Here is a 22,905-nt window from a genome sequence, read left to right on the forward strand (position 1 = left end):
CATTACCATGTGAAATAAAACACTGATTTGTTTTTGTTTTAACTTCTGACGATTTTTCTAAGATGTTATTTGTTTGAAGATAATATTTGATTCACAATTCATATTAGTTGTTGACTTTTGGAATTTTTTTTGGAAATAAAACATGTCTTTTGTTTACTTCTTTAAATACAATTAGCTTACAATTATAAAGTATGGGAAGATTAAGTTTTGTTTTTTTTTTCTTTTTCCTTAACATTTAGGCTACATTCAATTAAGATTAGCGCATACAGCTTCTTGCAATTATTCCAAGCCAGTATTTCTTTTTGTTATGTTAAATAGAGTAGTTGTTGTAGTATAAATTGGGCGGAAGGAATTCAGAGGTATGGAATTCCTTTAGACCACACCATAAATATTCATCATCATTTTATGAAAATCAAAAAAAAAAAGTTATATAAAAAAGGAACACAAAATGAATGCCGGACAAACATTCATTTCGTGTTGTATACAAGTTATTATGTATAGTATAAGATTGTATAAAATTGGTACATTTAGTAATAAGAATAATATATATTGAGTAGGTTGTTCATTGGTTTTTTTCATGATTTGCTTGCTGTTTTTTTGTTATTATGTTTAAATATAGAGTTTTGATAAAGTACTTTCTTTTTAGGTTTTTTTAATAAGTTTATTTTTTATGCATGCATAAATTGATTTTTTTTTGTATTTGAATTGTTTTCGTATATGAAGAAGAATAATGTTTGTTTGTTTTAAGAGTATAAGAAAAATTGTATTAAATCTTGTTGTTGTTGTGTAAATGACTACATATTTTTGTTTATTCTTTCTTTCTTGTATAATCTTGTGGGTTATTTTACTTGGGGTAGAGCGATTAGTTTCCGTTTTTTTGTGTTGTTTAAATGCAACTTTGATTCATACATTTCCAGATGTTTGATGTTGTTGTTTGGTTATAGAGTTGTGGTACTAATGTGCCTCCTCCACATATCTTTTTGTGCATATGCGCCACATTTTACTCGATCTTAAGCAATTCCACATCAAAGTGAAGGGTGGCATTTGGTGGAATGACACCGGGATGACCACGTGATCCGTAGGCATAATCGGGAGAGCAAATCAATTTAGCACGCTGGCCAAGGGACAATTGAGCCACGCCCTCGTCCCAGCCACGGATTACTTCGCCCCTGCCAATGGTGAACTTGAAGGGCTTGTTGCGATCCCTAGAAGAATCGAACTTGGTTCCGTTTTCCAAGGTACCGGTATAGTGAACAGACACTGTGTGGCCATTCTTGGGGAATGTGCTACCTGTAGTTGTTTGTTTGCGATGAGTTTTTTTTGTTTTTTCAATGTGTGGACAACATACACAAAAAAACACAAACGCAGTGGCAGCGCACGTACGCACACAAACAATACACATACAGAACAAACACAAGGAAGATAGGAAAAAATGCGAAAAATTAAGGTTAGTTTTTTGTACTCGATGATATGCATTTAATTTGCAATGAATTTTTTAAAACTATCAATTTATAACACAATAAGTTGACAAAACCTACCATCACCGGGAGAAATTGGCACAATTTGTACACCCATGTTGTTTCTTTTATGCTAAATGTTTAACACTTTAAACAAACGAATTACCGCACGCACGGCTTTTTGCAGAATCAAGTATCTATCCAAGTAATCAAGGTTGCCACATTTGGTGGATTTTACCAAAATCGGCAAGTTTTTTTTTCGGGGGGTTGGTAACTTGGCACAATTGCAATTATCACTTTTCAACAATCGATTAATCGAAAGTCGATTCTCTGTAACACAGAAAAAAAATCAAAACGAGTGGCCCGCTCACTAAAGTCTCTAGAAAAATGTGCTAGAAGGGGTTTTCTCTCAAATTTAATAAAAAAAAGCATTATTTAATACATAATATGCCCTACAAATATCAATTTGAGCGGGAAATGACGGCGATGACACTCAAATAATAGTTGGTCGGCGTCAGACGTCATTATTTTGTCGTACGTCCTGTCTTTATACCATGTTCCCATTGGCTGTAAATTAAGATACATTTTAAGTTAGAAAATTGAATTAATTAAAAAAATGAATATCATTAATATTCTTTGAAATATATGCATATACACAACTATATTTAATCTTCAACATTGTTAAATATATGATCAAATGTTCTTAAATTAAAAGGTGTGATTTGTTAGGCAAACCATGGTAGAAGAATAAAGGTAGTCGACAACGCTGCTAGGACAATGAACTGTCAAACCAAATTTTGAATTGAAAATGTTGAATGAAAAATTATTTAAATTTGTAAAAGTGGTTGAAAATGCGTATTTTAATAATCTCCAATGACTTGAAGCTTTTTATGTACTTGCACCTTAAGGCAGAGCTACCAGCCGATAAAGATATTAACTAGTTTGATTTTTTTTTGAAAAAATACAGGCAATTCATTCATTTTTCGTGCCACTTAACTCATATTAAAAAATAAATTAAATGCCTTAATTTGATTAATTCTGACAGGAACAGGGCATAGTTTCAGGGCTGTTTTTCTGTTGTTTTATTACATGCTTATTACAACGTATGTGTGGCCAGAATGTAACCTTTTTGTGATGAACTTAATCTATAGAGATAGGTGATTCTGAAAAGAAATCTTGAAGTTTATTTCAGCAGTCTCGTTTTTTGCTTATTTATTCAAATGTATTGCTACAAAACAGCTGACTGCATTTGTTGTGATGGTAATTCTGACATTATAATCCATACAGGTTGGTCTGTTTACTTGCAAATTTTTCTAAACTAGCCTACTTTGTCTACATTGTGGAAGGAAGAAAACCTCACTCTCCCGGAGGAAATTTTCGTGGACGTCAAGTAGAATTTTTTCGTGGGATATACAAAGAAAGATAGTCAAGTTAATCTTATCGAAACTATCGTTAAATAAAATCGATTTTAACTTGAAGCCGAAGGATATCGACTATGCTAACGGCCTCCACGATTTTATGGTAATATCAGGTTAATTTGACTAAAACCAGTAACAAAATGTCTATTTCTCAATGAAAAAGAAAAAAAAAGGAAGTTTACTCTACTAATATATATATTTTTATTATTTTTCTTTGTTGGCTAACAAAAAATATAAGTAGGGTTCTATAAATCGATAATTTACTAAAGTTGTATACATGAGGACATGATTAATTAAGATGAGAATACATAAAACCCTTTTTTGACTGCTGACTTCTTTGGAAAATAACAAAGGAGCGTAGGGCCAAAATCGAATATAGTCAACCTGAAACAACTTTGTTCCTCTACGAAGAATCCAGCCGAAAAATTAAGCCAGTCAAAAAAAGCTTTTTATGTACTCTCACCTTTAGATCTTCTTGTTTGCAGTTATTTAGTAGGAAATTTGAAATTCCGGACAGTGCAATATGAGCATTATAAATAATGTAATAAATATGAATATGAAGGACAGTTTGTTTGTAATTTTCATGCAAGATAATTAAACAGACTTACCCAATAGAACGTTTATAGTTTATCCGATTCAGTAAAACCAGTAGATTTACATTGCCAATATTCCATTGCTTTTACGTCAAATAAATCCTCATAAAGGAGGTTAACACGGCAAAAAGCTGTAATGTAAACATGCTGTAAGTATCTTGAAAATAAGGTCTGGAAATACAGAAGACGAAATGAAAAGAATCCGATGCTGCCAGATCGCCGTCTTTTTGGAATAAGAAGGGGTGCATTTCAACACATCCTTTGATACGATAATCTCTGACGGAGGTTTGGTCAACATTCTATTGATTTTTCGCCAAATACATCCTCATAAAGGGGGTTAATTCGGCAAAAAGCTCCAATGTAAACTTGTTACAAGTATCGATGGAAAGCTATGGAAATACAGGAGAAGACAAAAAAGAGTCCGATGCTGCCAGATCGCCGTCTTTCTGGAAAAAGAAGAGGTGCTTTGTGCCATATCCTTTGATACGATAATAATAATAATATCCTACAAAAGATTGCTGAGAGCTTGTCGTGCCAAATGTATTTCCAGGTTCCCAAAAACATTGCTTCTTCTTGATAACCACAAATGTTCGTTGTTTCAACGCGAAACAGAATCAAATTTCTCGCTTCGTTGAAGGCATATTATAAAGTTAAACGGCGTTAGAATTTCTTAGCGGCCTTTATAATTTGACATAAGAAAATGAAGCAAAGTGTTGACTGTGTTTCCGCCTTCCCGTCCCGGGTTTCATTCCTAGAAGATTTCCTGTCACTTCAATTAAAAATCATTTTCTTTTTTTAATATAATTTTGTGAATGTTTTTATTGTTGTTGTTTGTGTTTTTTTTGCATTTTTTTTCAATATTTTTGTTTTTCTTTTTCTTCAGTCATACAATTTAGCTAAATGGTAACTAAAAATAGAAACTTAACTAACAAGATGTTTGGAAAAAAATTTGATTGTTTTATAATAGTTTGCTTTTATCAAAATAAAATAAAAAAAGAAGAAGGGAAAAATTAACAAATCACTATATGTACATGGAAATAAAACTTAAGATAAAATAAAGAAATACTATATACAAAATTAAAAGAAATAAAATTTAAACTAAGAGAAGTAAAAAAAATTAACTAAAAATATTTTGAAAATAATTAAATTTAAGTAAATTAAAAAAATTATTAAAGAAAGCCTATTGCATTGCCCCCAGCGTTTTATTCCATTATTAACACCAACTTTATGTTGGTTGGAAAATCGAAGTTTTTTTTTTATAAATTATAATAAATTTTTTTTTTCAAATATTTTCTTTTTGTACATTTATTGGTGCATTAAAAAGTGCTTATTTAATGTTAAGTTATTTGTTTGTTTTTCAAAGATTTCCAATTTTTTTTGTTTTGAATTTTTATGTTTAATAAATTTTTAAGAGTCTCAGTCTTATGTATAATTAGGAAAAAAAATTAAAAATAAAAAAATTAAATTATTGAACACAGTTATTTTTTAAAAAATAATGAAAAAAATAATAATATTTTTAATAGGCTAATTTGTACATATTTTTCATTATTGTTTTGTTTTTTGTTTTTTTTACATATAATATTGTATTGCTAATTATTTGAGGTAGTTGGGTTTCTCTCGATGAGTTTTTTAAAACAAAAACTAATTAAAATTAACTAAAAGATTTTTAAAACAAATCACTGGCATACTTTTCTCTGTTTAATAACAAAAAGAAAACTATAATAATATAATTGTCTTGTTTTTTTTCTTTTTTGGGAATGTCAAATCATTGGCGGTGTCAAATTAGGTGTTGCCAATAACACCACATGGCAGTGTTTGGCAACACTTAAAATGATGTTGCCATTGATTTACTCCCCTTTTGATTAGATTACATGAGCTAGGTAAGTAATTTTGTTGTGTTTCTTTAATTCTATAGAATATTGAGCCTCTTTTCTGTTTTTGTTGTTGTTACTTAATTAGATTTTAGCTTAGTTTGAGCCCTTGTTATCAGTCTTTCAGTGGCTATAATAATATTAAGCAAGGGCTTAGCGCTAACATTTTGGGGCGTGAGGTGAGTGATAGTTATGGCATGGTTTTATGTTTCATTTCTTTTCCCAGTTATCTTAACCTTAAACAGCTAACCTATATCTAAAAGTTATTCCCTATTTTAGGAATTTTTTTAATTTTATATTTTTTTTGTTAAAATTTCTTGTCTTGTTTTAGGCACACGGTGATATTTTAATAATAACAAACGAATTTAAATCTTTCATATTTTTTTTGCTATTCTTATGTTCTTATCCTAATACGAAAAAAAGTGCAGTATTCCATTTGAATTTGAAGAAAATATTGTGCATTGAAAGAGAGAGAGTTGAAGAATATTTCCTATAAACAAAGTATTATTTTCCGCCCTTTTATTTTACATGGATCCATTTTGGATCTCTTGCTTTTTTAGGAATATACATTTTGTTGTTTAAAGTAAAGCTAATGTACCGACATGACGTTTTTCTCGTGGAAAACCGTGTTTCAAAAGGAAAATAATTAAAAAAAGAGAGAGAACAACAAAACTACGTTTAACGTCCCTGAAACTAAAACCTGAAAATAAAAAAACTCCTATTGCACTCTGGTTTAAAAAAAATAATAATTTACATAAAAGAAATGGCTCCTAGGAATTTGCAACATTTCTCCCCCAGGTTTTTAATAATAAATAATCACATGGCAACCCTATGTACCCACAAAACGCCATTGACCGTTATCTGTGTGGGCATGGAATTGCCAACCTTCTTAAACTATATTCACCTCTTTGCCAGCAGCTCCCCACATTGAAGGCAGAGTTGCCGTGCCGTGTTAAACTAACGCGAAGAGAATAATGCATCATAACATGTATCGGCCGCATATTGCCAAGCCATGGTCAGCATCAATCAGTCAGCTCTAACATCATCGATTATTACCTCACGCTTCAGTTTGGATTCATGAATGAAGCTATCATTTTCCGCCGTGGATTGTTGGCTGGCTGGCAATTTGGTGGACATAATAACGGATTTGTCATCACCATTGTTTGTGGTGGTGGGCGAGAAGGGTGATTCAGATCTGGGACGTCCCGAATCGACTGGGGTGTGGGCAGCTTTACGGGCCAATGACAAGTCCTCAACATGATCGTCTGCTTCACGTTCACGTTCCTCATTGCTACGCTCATGTTCTTCCTCTTCCTGCTCCCGTTCCAAATCTCTTTCACGTTCACGCTCGCGTTCCATTTCACGTTCCCTTTCCATTTCATGACGTTCCAGGAATTCCTGTTCCACAGCATTACGCATGTTGCCATATTTCAGCGAAAAGCTGTTGGGACTTGGTGAACGCACAGCATTACCATTTGGTCCCGGACTGGCTGACATGCGATTGGCAGCAGCATGGGCAGCTGCAGCCAAGGCCATGGCATGTAGGGCCTCTCGGCCGGCAATATCACCACCACGATTTTCCAAGGCCTGTTGCAAGAAGGCGGGGTCTAAAAGAGCGGCGGCTGGGTGTGGAATTGTGGCAGCCATGTGATGATGCTCAGAATTACGATGATGCTCCTTCATTTCCCGCTCCTCACGAGCCACCGCCTCATGCATGGCCGCAGCTGCTGCCTGACCATAACCATGGGCAAATGGAAATGCGGCCGGAGATTCAACATTACTGGGGCTACGTTTCATGGTACGATTCATGGGACGGCCAGTGGTAATGCCCAACTTCTTGACCTTATCGTATAGGGTACGAGAGGGAACGCCAAATTTACGAGAAGCTTGCAGAGCACTCATGCCATCGCGCACACACTGAATGGCGGACATAATGTCATTGCGTGTGTACTGCTTGTAACGCTTCCATTCGGGTTTTTGATTGCCATTGTTGCCAAAGTTATTCGAATAGTTGCCTTTTTGGTCGAAACTTTCATCTTCGAACGAGCGATCCGTGTAGGGCGAATGGGGTTCATCGGGATATTTTAACTGTAAAAAAAGAGAGGGAGGAAATTAGTATGACGTCATCAAGGAGAGAGAAAATCCAATAATTTTAAATTTTCAGAGAGAGATAGAGTAAAATCTGAAGTTTGTCAGAGAGAAAATTGACAAATTTTGAAATAGAAAAAAAAATCTCTTGACCGAGAAAAAGAAACGTCAAAAATCGAAAAACAATCTCTTACCTTATCATTACTGTAATCGGAACCATTGAAACTGTGATTGCCATTGCCCTTTTCCATGCTGCTGGGTGTGGAGCTCATTTTCTCACCCTTGCCACCCGAGGTAGGCATCATGAGGGGCATTGGCTGCGAGGAGTCAGCGGGATTTGCCTGAGCCAAAACGTTGCGTAAAATTGGAGTATCACGATTCATGAGCATCGAAGAGATTGAGGAAAGTTTCTTGCGTTTCAGGGGATTCATGTCGGGTGCAGATTCATAGACAGAACTCAACATAGCAGCGGCCGCAGCAGCCGATGGTGACATGGCCCATTGTCCTGAACGTTCCGAAGCCGAGGCATTGTTGTTGTTGTTGTTGTGAGTGGGTGTCTGTTGGGTCGATTGGGCGGGTGAGTTGTTATTTGATTGATTTGCAGCCGGAGATTTGCTGTACAGACTGGTATAGGGAGATTTGTAATTACTATAGGGCGGTGAGGAGGATGAGGACGGCGCAGCCGAGGGTGAAATATTCGATGAGGTAGAGATCACGGAGGAGGAATTGTGATGATAATTTTCATTATCATTGTGTTTGGTGGTTTGTTGCGGGGTTGCCGCCGACGATGTGCTCACCGAAGAGTAGGGATTACTAGGTGCCGATGTATTGGCATAGGGATTATTGGCTGTGCGTTCGGCATGTTCTTCGCTTAGCTTGTGGAATTTCTCCTTTAAATCGGCCATATCGAACAGGCCCTTGACCTCCAACTCTTCGGCAATGCGCATAATTTTGGGTATTTGACTTTGGGTGACATTCACCTCTCCCGTATACATATACTCCAAGAGGGCACGCATTTCAAAGGCCTTAACGCCGGGGAATATTATGCTACAGTGGTCCATGGGCATATCCTGCAGTATGGATTGGAAATATGGTGAATTGGCAGCCAAAACCACACGATGGGCCTTGAATTGTACCTGATCATCGACCACAATGGTACAGTCGACATAGCTCTCCACCTTGATGAGGGCATCGAGAATTTCAATTAAATTTGATTTGTGATTATTCCAGCGCAAACAGTATGTCTGGCCCTCGGGATGGCCCGATGATGATGTGGCGGGATTAGAGGTAGCTGGTGGACCACCCATGTTGTTGTGGCTGCTGCTCGAACGGCTGTGGGGTGTGGGCGATGTCGATCTCAGATCGTTGCCGCTGGGAAAATCCTCGGGTGGGAAATTACCAAAAGCTTGATGGGCAAATTGTTTGCGAATTTTGAGAGCCAGTTTTGCGGAATTTATTTATTCACTGATTTTAGAAAATAAGGGCTAAAAAGAAACAGAGAAAAAACAGAAAATTAATAAAATTTTGCAAAACAAAACATAACCTTAAAATAGTTTTGAAATGAAAAAAGAAATTTGCATAAATTTTTGCTGTACATTTTAAAATTTCCAAACATAATAAAATGTGTATATGTGTGTTTTTTATGTGCTGGTCCTGAAACATCCCCCAAACCATGGCGATAAACTTTGGCAGGCAATTTTTTTGCCGCCTTTGTTTTGTTTTCAGCTTTCGCTTCCTTGTTGTTTTGTTTTTTTTTTGCTGTATTTTTTTGGGCAAAATAAGCACGTTTTTATGCCATAAAAAAGTGGGGGTAGATTTCTTTAGAATTCCATGTCCTGTTCGCTTTCACTTTTTGGGGTGAGTTTTGTGCGTATTTTTTTAAAGCAGGTTGGTTATACCAAAAAATTTGGCTACTTAAACACGAGCGCCACTCGCACACATTAAATGGAGTACATATTTGCCAAATGTGTGTGAGTGTGTGCGTTAATGATTTCTCAAGAGCTGCTTACTCAAATGACAAGGCCGCCATATGTTCAAGAATGATGGACATGAAATTCCAATTAAAAAAAAAAAAACCTTTTTTGCCCTTAATTTTTTTGTAACTGCATGGCCACCCTATTTGTCATTAAACGAAAGAGAGCTGCATTTGCAATTGCATTGTTATTGGTTTTGCATTTGCTCTTGCACGCTCTCCCTCATATCTCAAGTGTGCCGTTAATATTGTTGCCACCGCCATGCCATATGTTAACCATATTTTGTTCCTTTTTTTGAAGAAATGCCTGCAAATATGCCATGTGAGCATTAAAAAGTGCATGAAAATGCATTCTCACAACACATGCCATGCTCAGCAGGGGCGTAACTCAGTGGCAATTTTTTTTGAAGTTATTTTTAGAAATGTTTATCAAAAATATGGCGCCCAGAAGACCGCAAAAACTGGCAGGCAGACATGTGGTGGTGATCGGTAAAGGCAAAAAGAACATTTCCGGGAAGAGAAAGGATAAGCGATCTTTTTTGGCAATTTTAAAATTGTTTTCACATTCCCAATTTTGATAGAATACGTTAAGAATCAAAAACCTCAAAAATTTTCATTTTCTTTTAAAATTTGGGTAATTTTTTCAAATAATACCAAGTAAATCTTCTACATAAGGGCGTAAACGTATTATAACTTTAAAAAAATAGTTGAGAAATGTCAAGGTTTTGCCAATTTATGATAAGTTAGGTTAGGTATTAGAAGAAGAATATCACATTTTTTTTTAAATTCTCTTTGAAAAGCTACAACTTTGCCTCTAAATTTTATATTTTTCGAAATTTTAAGGTAATTTTTGTCAAAAAATTCCAATTATTTTTTTTTTGCCGGGCTAAACTACTCCAGAAAGAATTTAAACGTACTATAAATTTAGAAAATATTTGGGAAATGTAAAGTTTTTGACAAATTATAATAAGTGAGGTTAGGTTTTCTTTGTGAAAAGCTAATACTTTGCCTTTAAATTAGTCGATATGATTTATTATGTCTGATTTATGATTTATCTTGTCAAAATGTTTTATTTTTGAGATTTTTGCCAGATTAAACTCCTTCAGATTTAGAACATAGATGATAAAACACAAAATTTTGCCAATTTATGACAAGTGAGGTTAGGTTTTGGCAGGAAAATACCACGTTTCGGCAATTTCTTTATAAAAATATATAAATTTATCTCCAAATTTTTAAAGGTTTTAAAATGAAAATATGCTTTTTTGGCATTATATTCAAATTAGTATTAAGAAAATAGTTTTGAAATGAGATTTTTTTTTTAAATTTTAGGCGATTTATTGAATTTGAGGTTAAGTTAGATTACTGGAAGGTAGGAGGAACTTAAGTTAAAAAAATGCAATTTATGGCAATATTTTTATAGATTTCAAGGAGAATTGTTCCAATTTTAAGAAAACTGTTTAAATTTTTTTTCCTGTTTTAGTGAATTTTTACCAAAAATTGAGGTTAGATTATATCAAGAAAATCTCAAGTTTTGACAATTGCTTTATGAAATGATCCAAATTTGCCTCCAAATATTGAAAAAAAAAGGAAATGATTTTTAAAAAATTGTTTGAAAAAGTGATATTTTTGTAAATTTTGAGCGATTTGTTGAAAGTGAGGATAGGTTAATGGCAAGTATTCACAATTTGATGATCAGTTCTTCTGAAAAACTATTTAAAATATTCAAAAAAAGTTTAAATTTTCTAAAAATCTTCGGGGTTTGGGCTAAAAATTAACAGACACTTTTTGAATCAAATGTTTTATTCAGAGGCCATTAACCGTTTTCCCTTCTTCTCATTTCCAAATTTTCAAATAAAATCCATTGAATTTAATATGAAGCATTTCAAAATACAATTCAATAAAATTATAAATATTTCAAAATTCTTAGATTTTTGTGGTTTTTTTGGATCTTATGTTTTTTTCCGAGGCCATTAACCTCTCTCCCTCCTTCTCATTTTCAAATTTTCCAATAAAATCCATTAAATTTGACATCATAATGGATTCTAAATTCAATTTTTGCAATTCTTTACAAATATTTACACATCTTTCCTTTTTGCAAAATATCGAATTTCAATAGAAAAACCAAGAAATATTTGCCATTTCAAAGAATGTAAATGATATGACCCTAGAAAAGAAAAATATTGGACGACGAAAAGAAGATTTCACTTTCAAAAATTTTTGGCGATCATTTGTTCTTTTCCTCCACCCCTGGAATATGACAAAGAAGAAAAGGCTGACAGCATTATTAATGGCCTGACAATGATGACGATAGAGATCAACCTGCCTGCCAGCCTGCAACCTTGCAGCAAATCGGCCTCTATTGTGCAATTTTTATTATTTATTGAAAAAGATTGAAAAGTAGGGAAATCTCATCAGGGGATAAATTTCGTTTCTTTCTTTCTTTCAATTCTCAATTTTTGACAAAAGATAAGAGATTTTTTCTTTACTCTGACGCCATGAAACAAAAGAAAAAGGAAACCCTGTGGTGCGTAGTCATCCAGCCAGCCAGCAAACAAAAACTGCATTATTGATAAGGACAGGTTGCTTGGGCAATTGGAAATGTGGGAACCCGGAGCAGGTAGGCAGGCAAGCAAGCAAGCAGTGGTGCAACAATTGGACACACACACACATTTGAGTTTTGAAAAATGACACAATTTTGTTACAAAAGGAGTCAATAATTTTTAAGTCTTTGTCCACATAAGGGGATTAGTTACAAAGAAGAAAGGAAGAAAGAAAATTGGTAGCCCAAAAAGTCAAAAAATGTTAACACCTTAAGGAAATCATTAATCCCCCAACAAATTACAACATTTGGCAACCCTACAAAACAAATGAGAGGAAGAGAGCAATAAACGTCAAAAAAAGCTGCAATAACACAACGATCAGCATTTGATAATTGATTTTTATTTGAATCTCTTTCTCTCTCTCTTTCCCTCTCTTCCTCTTTGCATAAATTGTATTACAAAAAGCTTTTCGTGTATCAAAGCTCCATATTGCAGTTTTATCACCAAAGCTTCTGTTTACATTTGAATGCAAAACACGCTGGTTTTGTTATGAATATCGTTTTTGGGGAGTAGCCAAACTTGCCGAAGGTTATTTCTATTTTGGTTGTGGGTATGGAAAATCGAAAAAAATCACATTGCGAGAGGGAGCGAGCCAGCGCCATACGTGTCAAATTTGTAATGACTTGGATTTTGCTGTAACTTAAACCGGTTGTGTGGCGAAATTTTTTGGTGTATTTTTTTCATTACAACAAAGCCTGTCTAGATTTACATTGTTGTAAATGCAAAGAGCATTTTCAAGGTTTCAAAAATTTTGTGGTCTGGCTTAGCTTGATTCGTAAAAGGGCCAATCAAGGTAGCAAATTGAAGTTATACCGAATTGAATTGAATTTGTAATAATAAACGAGAATATTTATGCATGGAGAGGCATTGAGAAAAAAAATCAAAACTGAAGGTTAGCCATCAAGTGGTGCTTGGAGTTTTGGAGGAATGGGGTTTTCGATAAAGCAAAAAATATAAAAAATGGGAAAAATTAAAATAGATTTTTGGAAAAATGGCAAATAAAAAAAAAAAATAAATAAATAATAATAAATAAATAAATAAATAAAAAATTAATAATAAAAACCAATCAAATATTAAATTTATTCCTCAATATTATCAAAAAAAAAAAAAAAGTATTTTAATAAATTGTATTTTAATTTTTTTAGTGAGAAAAATAAAAATTTCCCTTGGTGGGAAATTTTTGTTTATGCCTCAAATTCAAAAATTCTTAGAGATTTGGTTTTATTTTAATGCAGAATATGAAATTTGATGAAAAACAAAAATTTCCCTAAAAATTTCCCAAAAGGGAAAGTTTTATTTTTTTGCATAAAATGCATTTTTTTGTTTTTTTTGTTGTTGTAGTTATTAAAAATGTAAAAATTGTTAAAAAATTGGCAAAAACAAAAATTTCCCTTGGAGGGAAATTTGTATTTTTCACGCAAAAAAATTGAAATCAAAATATTTTAAAAGTACTAACTTTTGTTGATTTTTATGGATAAAAAAAATATGTTTTTATTTGTGTTGGAATATTTTTTTGTATTTTTTAATAAAAAGTATTTTTTTATTTTTAATTATTTTAACTTTTTTTTAATTTTTGCTTTATTTATTTTTACTTCTAAAAATGTCGGAAATGCAAAAAATAGTTGAAAACGTGTGTGGGAATTTTTTTCATAAAATAATTCAAAATTACATTTTGCAATAATTTTTTTTTTAGTTTAAAAAAATATTTTTGTATTTAAATTTTGCTAAAATATCCCCCCAAAAATTTTTCTTGACCATTTTATGTGTTATTATTTTTTTTTCTAATATTATTTTTTTTTTTTTAACTTTTTCACACTTACCTTTTTTATTGTGTATTTTTTGTGGTTTCTCTTAATTTTCCAATTTCATAACAAAATTGAAAACTTGTTTTCTCAATTTTTCCTCTTTTTTGGATTAACAAATTTTGTACACACACTCGAGTAGAGCCAAAAAAATTAAAATCAAAATAATGCCAAAATAAAACAAAATACTGAGTGTGGAATGTTCAAGGTTTTGTTAAATTTTTGATGTGTTTGTGATTTCGAAAAAATTGCACTTGAAAACACTTGTTTCGATTTTTAAAAATTCTTTTTTATAACTTTAGTTATGGTTGATGACTGGTAATCCTCTGCTGGTTTTCTCCAAAATTCTGGGTAATCCAATTAAGTTTTGTTATCACTTGATTTTTTTTTGCTGTTCTCTTTTTGATTGTGAGCAAATAATTTTTCTTTAAATGTATGTTTGTAATGTATATTTTTTTTGTAATAATTCACTTAGATTTAGATTTTTAGTTTTAAGATTCGAATTTGTGAAAAACTGCGACACCGTTGCGTTGTTGCAGATTCGAGAGTTCGAAGTGGAATAAATGTAGTCTGCCAATGCATGCATAAAGTCATTCAGACACGCAGCCAGTTATCACCATTTGAAAAACGCAACGCAGCCAAAGAAAAAACCCTCTCAGAGACCCAAAACAGCAATAACAACAACAATAACAAGAAACGGCACACACAAATCTAATATCTCAAATGTCTGTCCAGTCAACACAACTCCAAGGGCCATGGAAAACAGGGGAAAACTAAATGGGAAAAACAAAAACAAAGCACACACAAGAAATTCAAACAACAACAAAAAACTACGCACTCACACACATCATACTCTCCCTGCTCTCGCTCTCAATGTAACAGGAAAATCTTCTACATTCTACAAATCCATTAACAAAAGGGGAAGTTGTAAAACTGCACATTGAACGCATGCCCTTTACAACAACAGAGTATGGTCACCCAACCAACCAAACGCACACAGGGCATAGCACACACACACACGACTCTTTGCCTATGCTCATTTATGCTCTCACTCACCCTCTCATGGCTTACAAAACTGTGATACTTTATAACAGTTTCTCAAGTCATTCAGTTTCTCATCCTTGCAAAGGGGAATGTGCAAGCCATAGATTTGTTAAGAGTGTTGTGTTGAGAGTGCGTGTGTGTGTGAGAGAAGGAGAGCATGTTTTCTCTTTCTGGTTTAAGCCATGATCATGCACTTTCTCCAACACTCATGTAATGCAGTTTTTTTTGCTTTGTTTTTTATGGAATTTTGTTGTTGTTTTCTTTATAGGCAAACAGAGAGAGATAAGGCCGTTAGATATGTCTCTGAGGGTGTTAGAAAAGGAGGGTGGAGTAAGTAAGTAAAAAAATGTGCATTTCAGACCCACTCACACACGCGTATGTGATTATTGCGTACGAAATGCGTAAAAAAACCTAGGCATATTTTTTTGTTGTTTTTTTCTTGTTTATGTGGTGTGGTTGGTGTTGTGCTGTTATTGCGTCTAAGGGGGGCACCCACATTTGCGCGTAGAGTGCGTTCACACTGTGTAGTTTTTTTTTTATTTTTTTCGTTAGTTCATTGCGTTTTTTTCACCACACACCAATAAGAGTTTTAACTATGTGTGTGTGTATTGTAGATAGGTCTATTATCACAGGCTCGTTGAATGCATGTGGTTGTTGTTTTTGCTGCAGTCATTTTTTGTTATGTGTTTTTTCTTCTATTTTATTGTACAGTCATTTTCTCTATCACAGCATAGTTTTTTTGTGTTGTTTTTTTTTCACATAAAGCCGGTTTATGCAGGTTTTTTTTTTATTGGAACACCAGTAAAAAAAGGGTTTCCGTCATCATAATTTCTTTCTGCTTTTTTGCTGCGTTTGTTGCGTACGATTTTCTCAAACTGGTGTTTCATGGTATATGTGTGTGTGTTGGAATATTGAAGTTAGGTAGGGCCCTAAAAGATGTATGAAAAACATGAATTTTATAATAAAATAATATTCAAAATTAATATTTTTTGTAATTTTTCTTGAACTACCCTTTTTTGAATGCATTTCGGCAATTGCTTTTTTATTTTTTCTATTATTTGTCAATTCATTAGGCAAATTTTTTATAATTTATTCATGATCATTGTTATTGTTGTTTCTCATTTATTGAATTTCTGGTGGTTAGTTTGGCTGGAAGTGCTCTCTAAAATTCATTGTAAAAATAGCTGGAGGGCTTTTTTGTAGTTTGGGGTTTGTTTTGATGAATTTTAAATACTAATCTACAAATGGTGGAAATAAGCAATGAAATGCTGGTAGATTTATTTCAAATTCCTAATGATATTTACTTCCTATTTTTTTTCTTTTTTTATCAGATTATAAACGAATGTATCTTCTTTCTTTCGGAAATTGCAAAAAGTTGTATTGCATTGTCTTTTTTTGCCAAATAGGAAATAGAAATAGAAAATTAAAACAAAAAATATTGGCTTTGTTCCAGATCCTGCAAAAATAAAAACTATTTGGAAAACGTGGTCAAAACTAAAAAGCACTAGAAATCGAAGTTATCCTTACAAGTGCACTATTCCAAAATTGGACATTTTCCGTACCAATGAGTGTGGCACATCCACATCAAAAGATTTCTGTCAAATTTCATAGCTCTATCCTAAATGGTATTTTTTATACCCTAAGCCATATGGCTAGAGAGGGCATAACGGCCAAAATGCGCCTCATGGAAATAACGGTGTTAGACCCTAGGTCTCTTTGGACCAAATCTGTTTCAGGACATTTTGAGTCGATCTGGCGATGTCCGTCCGTCCGTCTGTCTGGCTGGCTGGTGCGCACGATAACTCTCGAAGGGAGTATTCGATTTGATCCAAACTTGGTACATCGTAATATTATTGTCAAAATTAGATCGAGTTCGGAGATGGGCAATATAGGTCGTCCATTCCTTCTGGTATCTCCCCCACAATGAGTCAATATTTTGAATCCGATTACATTCAGACTTGACAAATATCTATATTTCTATCAACACAAGATATGTTACAAAGATGGTTGAGATCGGGCCATTCCTTCTGGTACCTCGCCCACAAAGGGTCAAAATTTTGAATAAACAAAACAATTATAAAATCCGAAATAAGCATCCCATTAACTTCATATTTCACACATCATTATATTTTTATTTACACAAAGTCTGGTGTAAAGATGGGATATATCGATCCACTCCTTCTGGTACCTCCCCCACAAAGGGTTAAAATTCTGAATGTTCACGAAGTTAGAAAAAACTCAAAATTAACATCCGATTCCATTCAGACTTGGTACATCTTAATATTTTCATTAACACAAGATATGCTACAAAGATGGTAGAGATTGGATCATTGCTTCTGGTACTTGCCCCACATAGAATTCAAGATTTTGAAAAACAAAACGCTCAATGAAGGCGAAATAAGCTTTCAACTCTCTTCAAATTTCACACATACAAACAATTTTGCTAACACAAGATATGTTGTGAAGATGATATATATCTGCGAACCCCTTCTGGTACCTCACCCACAAAGGGTTACAATTTTCAATACTTTTATCTGTCATAACTTGCGAAACAAGTCGGCGACTCTTTACAACTTGCTATATCTAAGTATTTCTCTTAATCAGAAATCTGATATGAATATGGAATTTATCGGAATTTCTGATTTGGCATAAAATTGGATATAAAAGTTCGATTTCCTTCAAATTTTGAACGTATTAGATGAAGTATGTACCTGTATTAGATGAAGTATGAAAATTTAATACTTCGGTCCGCTATATGTGTTACCTCACGCATTTTTCCACATTTTCCAAAAATGTGCACCTATATCATATAAAGTATAGGAAGTAGTAGATATAGTCCAAATCTGGCACGTTGTAATATTTATATCAGTTTTAGTTTACATACTAATTGGTAAATACTGGCCAACTGCTTCGCAGCCTCCCTCATAAATATTTGAATTATAACTCAAGGCTGGGGGTATACATTTGTCGGCAAAATCGACTGACACTATTTTACTTGTTTTTTTTTTGGGAAAATCGATGCAAATATTTTTTTTTTGATATACCGTGGAAATATAAACTTAAATATATAAATATATCTGATTTAAAACTATTAGATATCTGTCAGTTGTTAGATGCACGAATTTAGATTTAGAATTCAAAGAGGTGCACATTGGACTCCTGGTCCCACCAGGTGATTATTTATTGTAAAACATGCATAAAAACTAATTTTGAAATAATTATTCAAAAACATTAATTTCTTTCATTTCGATTTTTGTTCCATATGCCCCGCGTTGGGCGCCATGTAAAAAAGTCTGCCCAAAAATTGGTGGTATGTTTTCGAAGAAATAGATCTTCTTTTCTTCTTTTTAAGAAGGTATTTTAAAGGTATCCTAATGTGATTAAAAAAAACTTAATATGGCGCCCAACGAAGGGCATAGATAAATAAAAAATAATATTAAAAAATACCATCATAGTATGGAGGGTGTATAAGGTTTTTTATTCCGTTTGTGTATATTCTTCATCAACATACAATTCTGTATCGGGTTACCGATGTCCATCGATTTACAATTATTGTTTTCTATGCTCAGCTGCATTGCAATTTTAACCCTTTACCTAATACTCTGTCTCTATAGATTTTGATGTCTTAAAGTAGGGTTTAAGGTAAGGAACAACTAATTTGCATAAAAATGCAACATTTTTGACATGTTTTTGTAAAATTTGCATAAATTATTGCTAATTTGTATCCCCTTTCATGTGCCAATATGGCAAGACACCGAAATCTTTATTGAGCTCTAGGAATATAAGAAGAGAAAGAAAAAATGTTTATAGTTTTCGGGAACAGGTATTTTAAAAAAATCAAGGGTGGAACCTGTCACAACAATAAAGTACCTCGTGAAGAAAAAAAATTGAAAAAAGGCAGTTGCTGGACAGCAAGGTATAATGTTTTTGAATTTTGAAATATCAGTTTCCCACAAAATAATTTCGAGCGAGATTACCGAAACATAATTTTTGCGGCCAAAAATTGCAAAGTCATAAAAATGTTACTCAATTCAAGCTATAAAAGTCTCTTTGCATCAATATAGTCAAATATTATTCGAAGAATTATAATATAAATTCAGAAATAATATCGAAATTTAAATTAACTTTAGAGATTTTGAAAATTTGGAATATTTTTTTGCAGAACTATTCGATGATTGAAGTCTATGTTCTAATATATCACCTCACATGGAAATGTAACGTATATTTTTGCATAGATTTCTTTTACCCATCATCCATCAATTTCCATAGGAATACCCCTTTTCCTCAGACACTCCTTCAGGCAAATTTCTCCTCCCAGCTGCCTTCTTATTTTAACGACATTTCAAATTTTCTATCTTCGATTATTTAATGTCTTAAAGTTGGGTTTTCGGCAAAATCCCACAAATTTGCATAAGAATGCAAAATTCTTGACATGTTTTCCGAAATTTTGCATAAATTATGTTAGGCAAAAAATTAATCCTCCCAACCCCTTCTTATGCTGTGGCAAGAAGATACCGATGACAATTTTTAAGGTCAGCTAATCGAAAAAGGGGTTAAATATTAATTTTCATAATTATTTTGAGGGTTCTTTGGAAGAAAAGGAATTGACAGTTTTGGAAAAACAGGTAGTTGCAGGAAGTAAATGTAGTCATCCTTTATAAGGTCAAAGTCCAAGTTTGCAAATTCATCCAAATTGGGAACTCAGCTATCGAACTCTTTTAAGATCAACCTATATTATTTCTGAAAACTCTAGGGTCTGTTCGAAAACTACAAGAGTGTAAAAGTTTTTTACTACGATAACCGATTTTTTCTTTATAATATCGTAAATAAATAGAAAAACTAGTAGATTCCTGCAGGTTCTGGAACAAGCTTATGTCTCGTAGTTTTGATGGGAGTTCTATGGGAGTTCTTCAATAATTATTTCCCAATAACGATTTGTGTAATAATTTCGAATTCATAACACATGATTTGCATTCTTGTTAAACTTTTTTATTTTTGGCGCCCAACGAGAGGCATTGGTAGCCTCCAGGGAAATTTTAAGAATTTTTAATTTTTTTCTACCAAAATTTGGGCTGAGGTAACCCTTGGAGTAATTTCCAAAATTCAATTAAAGAATCATTCGTAGGCAAAGTCAAGAACTGATCCTAGCTCCCTTGCATAGCCTACCATAAAATTGTCTAATCGTCACCAAAAAATCCAGACGATAGTTGAATGAAGAAGACTTTTTGGGGTTTTCTGTTTTTTAGAAGGCTATTACATGGCGCCCAACGAGGGGCATAGGGAGCCCCTACAGAAAATTTAAGAATTTTTAATTTTTTTTCTACCAAAATTTGGACTGAGGAAACCCTTGTCATTTCCGAAATTAAATTCTAGGTTCGTTCGTACCTAAATTCAAGAACTGGTCCCAGATCCCCTGCATTCTCTTCCACAAAATTATCTAATCGTCACAAAAATCCACAGGATGAATGAAGAATTCTTTTTGGGATCTTCTGTTTTACATGGCGCCCAACGAGGGGCCAAAAATTCAGGCGATATTTGAATGAAGAAGACTCTTTTGAATCTTCTTTTTTTTAAACCATTACATCGCGCCCAACGAAGAGCATAGGGTGTCTCTTTGTACAATTTTAAGAATATAAAATTTGTTTCTACCAAAATTTGGCCTGAAGTAACCCTTGGAATCATTTCCTAAATTCAATTCAAGGTTCATTCGTACCCAAAGTCAAGAACTGGTCCTTGTCTAATCGGCACCAAAAAATCCAGACGATATTTGAATGAAGAAGACTTTTTGGGGAGGGAGCCTCCAGGGAAATTTTAAGAATTTTTAATTTTTTTCTAGCAAAATTTGGCCTAAGGTAACCCTTGGAGTCATTTCCGAAATTCAATTCAAGATTCATTCGTACCCAAAGTCAAGAACTGGTCCTAGCTCCCCTGCATGACCTTCCATAAAATGGGCTAATCGTCACCAGAAAATCTAGACGGCATTTGAATTAAGAAGACTTTTTGGGGTTTTCTGTTTTTTAGAAGGTTATTACATGGCGCCCAACGACGGGCCAAAAATTCAGGCGATATTTGAATGAAGAAGACTTTTTTGGGTCTTCTGTTTTTAAAGGACCGTTACATCGCGCCCAAGGAAGAGCATAGGGTGTCTCTGTGTGAAATTTTAAGAATATAAAATTTGTTTCTACTAAAATTTGGGCTGAGGTAACCCTTGGAGTCAATTCAAGATTCATTCGAACCCAAAGTCAACTGGTGGTAGTTCCCCTGCATTACCTTCCATAAGATGGTCTAATTGTCACGAAGAAATCCACACGATATTTTAATGAAGAAGATTTTTTGGGGTTTTCTATTTTTAAGAAAGCTATTACATGGCGCCCAATGAGGGGCATAGGGAGCCTCCAAGGAAATTTTAAGAATTTTTAATTTTTTTCTAGCAAAATTTGGCCTGAGGTTGCCCTCGGAATCATTTTCAAAATTCAATTCAAGGTTCATTCGTACCCAAAGTCAAGAACTGGTCCGAGATCCCCTGCATAACCTTCCGTAAAATGGTCTAATCGTCACCAGAAAATCCAGACGGCATTTGAATGAAGAAGACTTTTTTGGGTTTTCTTTTTTTTTAGAAATCTGTTACATGGCGCCCAACGAGGGGCATAGGGAGCCTCCATGGAAATTTTAAGAATTTTTAATTTTTTTCTAACAAAACCCTTGGAATCATTTCCAAAATTCAATTCAATTTTCATTCGTACCCAAAGACATGAACTGACCGTAGTTCCCTATTCAAATCCTTCCACAAAATGGTCTAATCCTCGCCAAAAAAAATCCATTCAATTGTTGAAGTTTAATCTTCACCACAAAAAAAATCCATTCAATTGTTGAAGTTTTATAAATCTTCCAAAAAAAAATCTTTCCCATTTCTTCCCAGGATTCAGATATTGTGCGCCACGCACAGGATGTGTGTAGATTTTTAATTACAACTTTTCAACACACACATACATCCACACACACTCGCAACGCATAAAATCACCCGCTGATTTTCATATGTTCCACTGCCACCACTACAATTAGTAATTTCCTACCATAAGCCACAAACGCCAGCAGTTGGCCAACTGGTCATTCATCCATCAGCAGAAAGGAAAACGAAATGAAAACTTGGCGATCTGCCACAGCCAAACATCGACGAACCCCGTATTGAAGATATTTGTGGTATTTTTAATTATCAGTATGAAATAGAAGTAAACGCCCACCTTTGCGAACAGAAAAACAAAGAAAAAAAAAACGAAAAACACCAAAAAGTACCGAAAAATTGTAACTCTTTTCCCCCACCCTTGCCGTTCTCTTTATGCGGTAAATTGCATGCAGAAACCTTTTCCGTGGTCAATAAAAACAATAACAATGACTGACCAACATTTCGGGATCATTACATGTTGTTGTAATTATTTGTAAACAACAACAACAATAATAATTACAATTGCATTTCCATTGTAGTTGTTGTTTTTTTGGCTGATAATGATGATTGCCCTGCATGCAGCGGCGAATAACAGCAAAAGGGGAAAAGGGATGAAATAAAATGGCATCAGCATTTGACCACTTTGGCTTGTTCTCTTTGACCAGTTTCAATCTTCCATTGTTAAGAGTAATGCAATTAATCATGCGCTGAAATTTAGGTCACAATATGGGCCATGAAGAAATGCTGTATAGAGGTTTTATTGGAACCCAAAAGTGACAGGAAAAACTGGTATTTTATTGTTAATAAATAAGGGCATTTAAGAGAAATATGAGTTGATATGTTCGAAATCTGCCAGAAAATTACTTCTAAATATGTGGAGTACTGTCGGTTTCCTTTCCATGCACTAGAGACCATCCACGGTTCGTATAAATAAAATACATCTTTAATATATATAAAAGACTCATATAACATCATACCCCACGTTGGGCGCCATTTAATTCATGGAATGTTGGTAGTATAACATCCAATCACTAAATCTAAAATTTTCAGAGTAATAGTGCGCCAACTTGGACGCAGGTTGTAGTCTATTATAATATTGGCAAAAAAAATGATGGAC

The 22,905-nt window shown here is 33.7% G+C and overlaps 2 protein-coding genes across 2 annotated transcripts; both read right to left on the reverse strand.

Annotated features, from left to right (window-relative positions):
* Positions 1-26: 26 nt before the first annotated feature.
* Positions 27-1,696, reverse strand: LOC101887597 (peptidyl-prolyl cis-trans isomerase Fkbp12). The gene is made up of 2 exons (XM_059127575.1): positions 1,535-1,696; positions 27-1,286 (listed from the first exon to the last, which is right to left on the reverse strand). Exons 1-2 carry the CDS (start codon positions 1,573-1,575, stop codon positions 1,001-1,003), a joined length of 327 nt encoding a protein of 108 aa, XP_058983558.1. The 5' UTR covers positions 1,576-1,696; the 3' UTR covers positions 27-1,000.
* A 2,557-nt stretch (positions 1,697-4,253) lies between these two features.
* Positions 4,254-14,374, reverse strand: LOC101888095 (longitudinals lacking protein, isoforms H/M/V). The gene is made up of 3 exons (XM_059127609.1): positions 13,820-14,374; positions 7,622-8,911; positions 4,254-7,427 (listed from the first exon to the last, which is right to left on the reverse strand). Exons 2-3 carry the CDS (start codon positions 8,732-8,734, stop codon positions 6,366-6,368), a joined length of 2,175 nt encoding a protein of 724 aa, XP_058983592.1. The 5' UTR covers positions 8,735-8,911; positions 13,820-14,374; the 3' UTR covers positions 4,254-6,365.
* Between the last annotated feature and the right edge of the window lie 8,531 nt (positions 14,375-22,905).

The sequence above is a fragment of the Musca domestica genome, unplaced genomic scaffold (assembly GCF_030504385.1).
Source record: "Musca domestica strain aabys unplaced genomic scaffold, Musca_domestica.polishedcontigs.V.1.1 46, whole genome shotgun sequence".
Lineage (NCBI taxonomy): Eukaryota > Metazoa > Arthropoda > Insecta > Diptera > Muscidae > Musca > Musca domestica.

Bases quoted from the DNA above. Each gene is read 5' to 3' on its own strand.
- LOC101887597 (XM_059127575.1), bottom strand. From the start codon at position 1,575: ATGGGTGTACAAATTGTGCCAATTTCTCCCGGTGATGGTAG. The intron at 1,287-1,534 runs GTTTTGTCAACT...AACTACAGGTAG, and splicing joins ATTTCTCCCGGTGATGGTAG to CACATTCCCCAAGAATGGCC.
- LOC101888095 (XM_059127609.1), bottom strand. From the start codon at position 8,734: ATGGGTGGTCCACCAGCTACCTCTAATCCCGCCACATCATCATCGGGC. The intron at 7,428-7,621 runs GTAAGAGATTGT...CTTTTTTTACAG, and splicing joins CCGATTACAGTAATGATAAG to TTAAAATATCCCGATGAACC.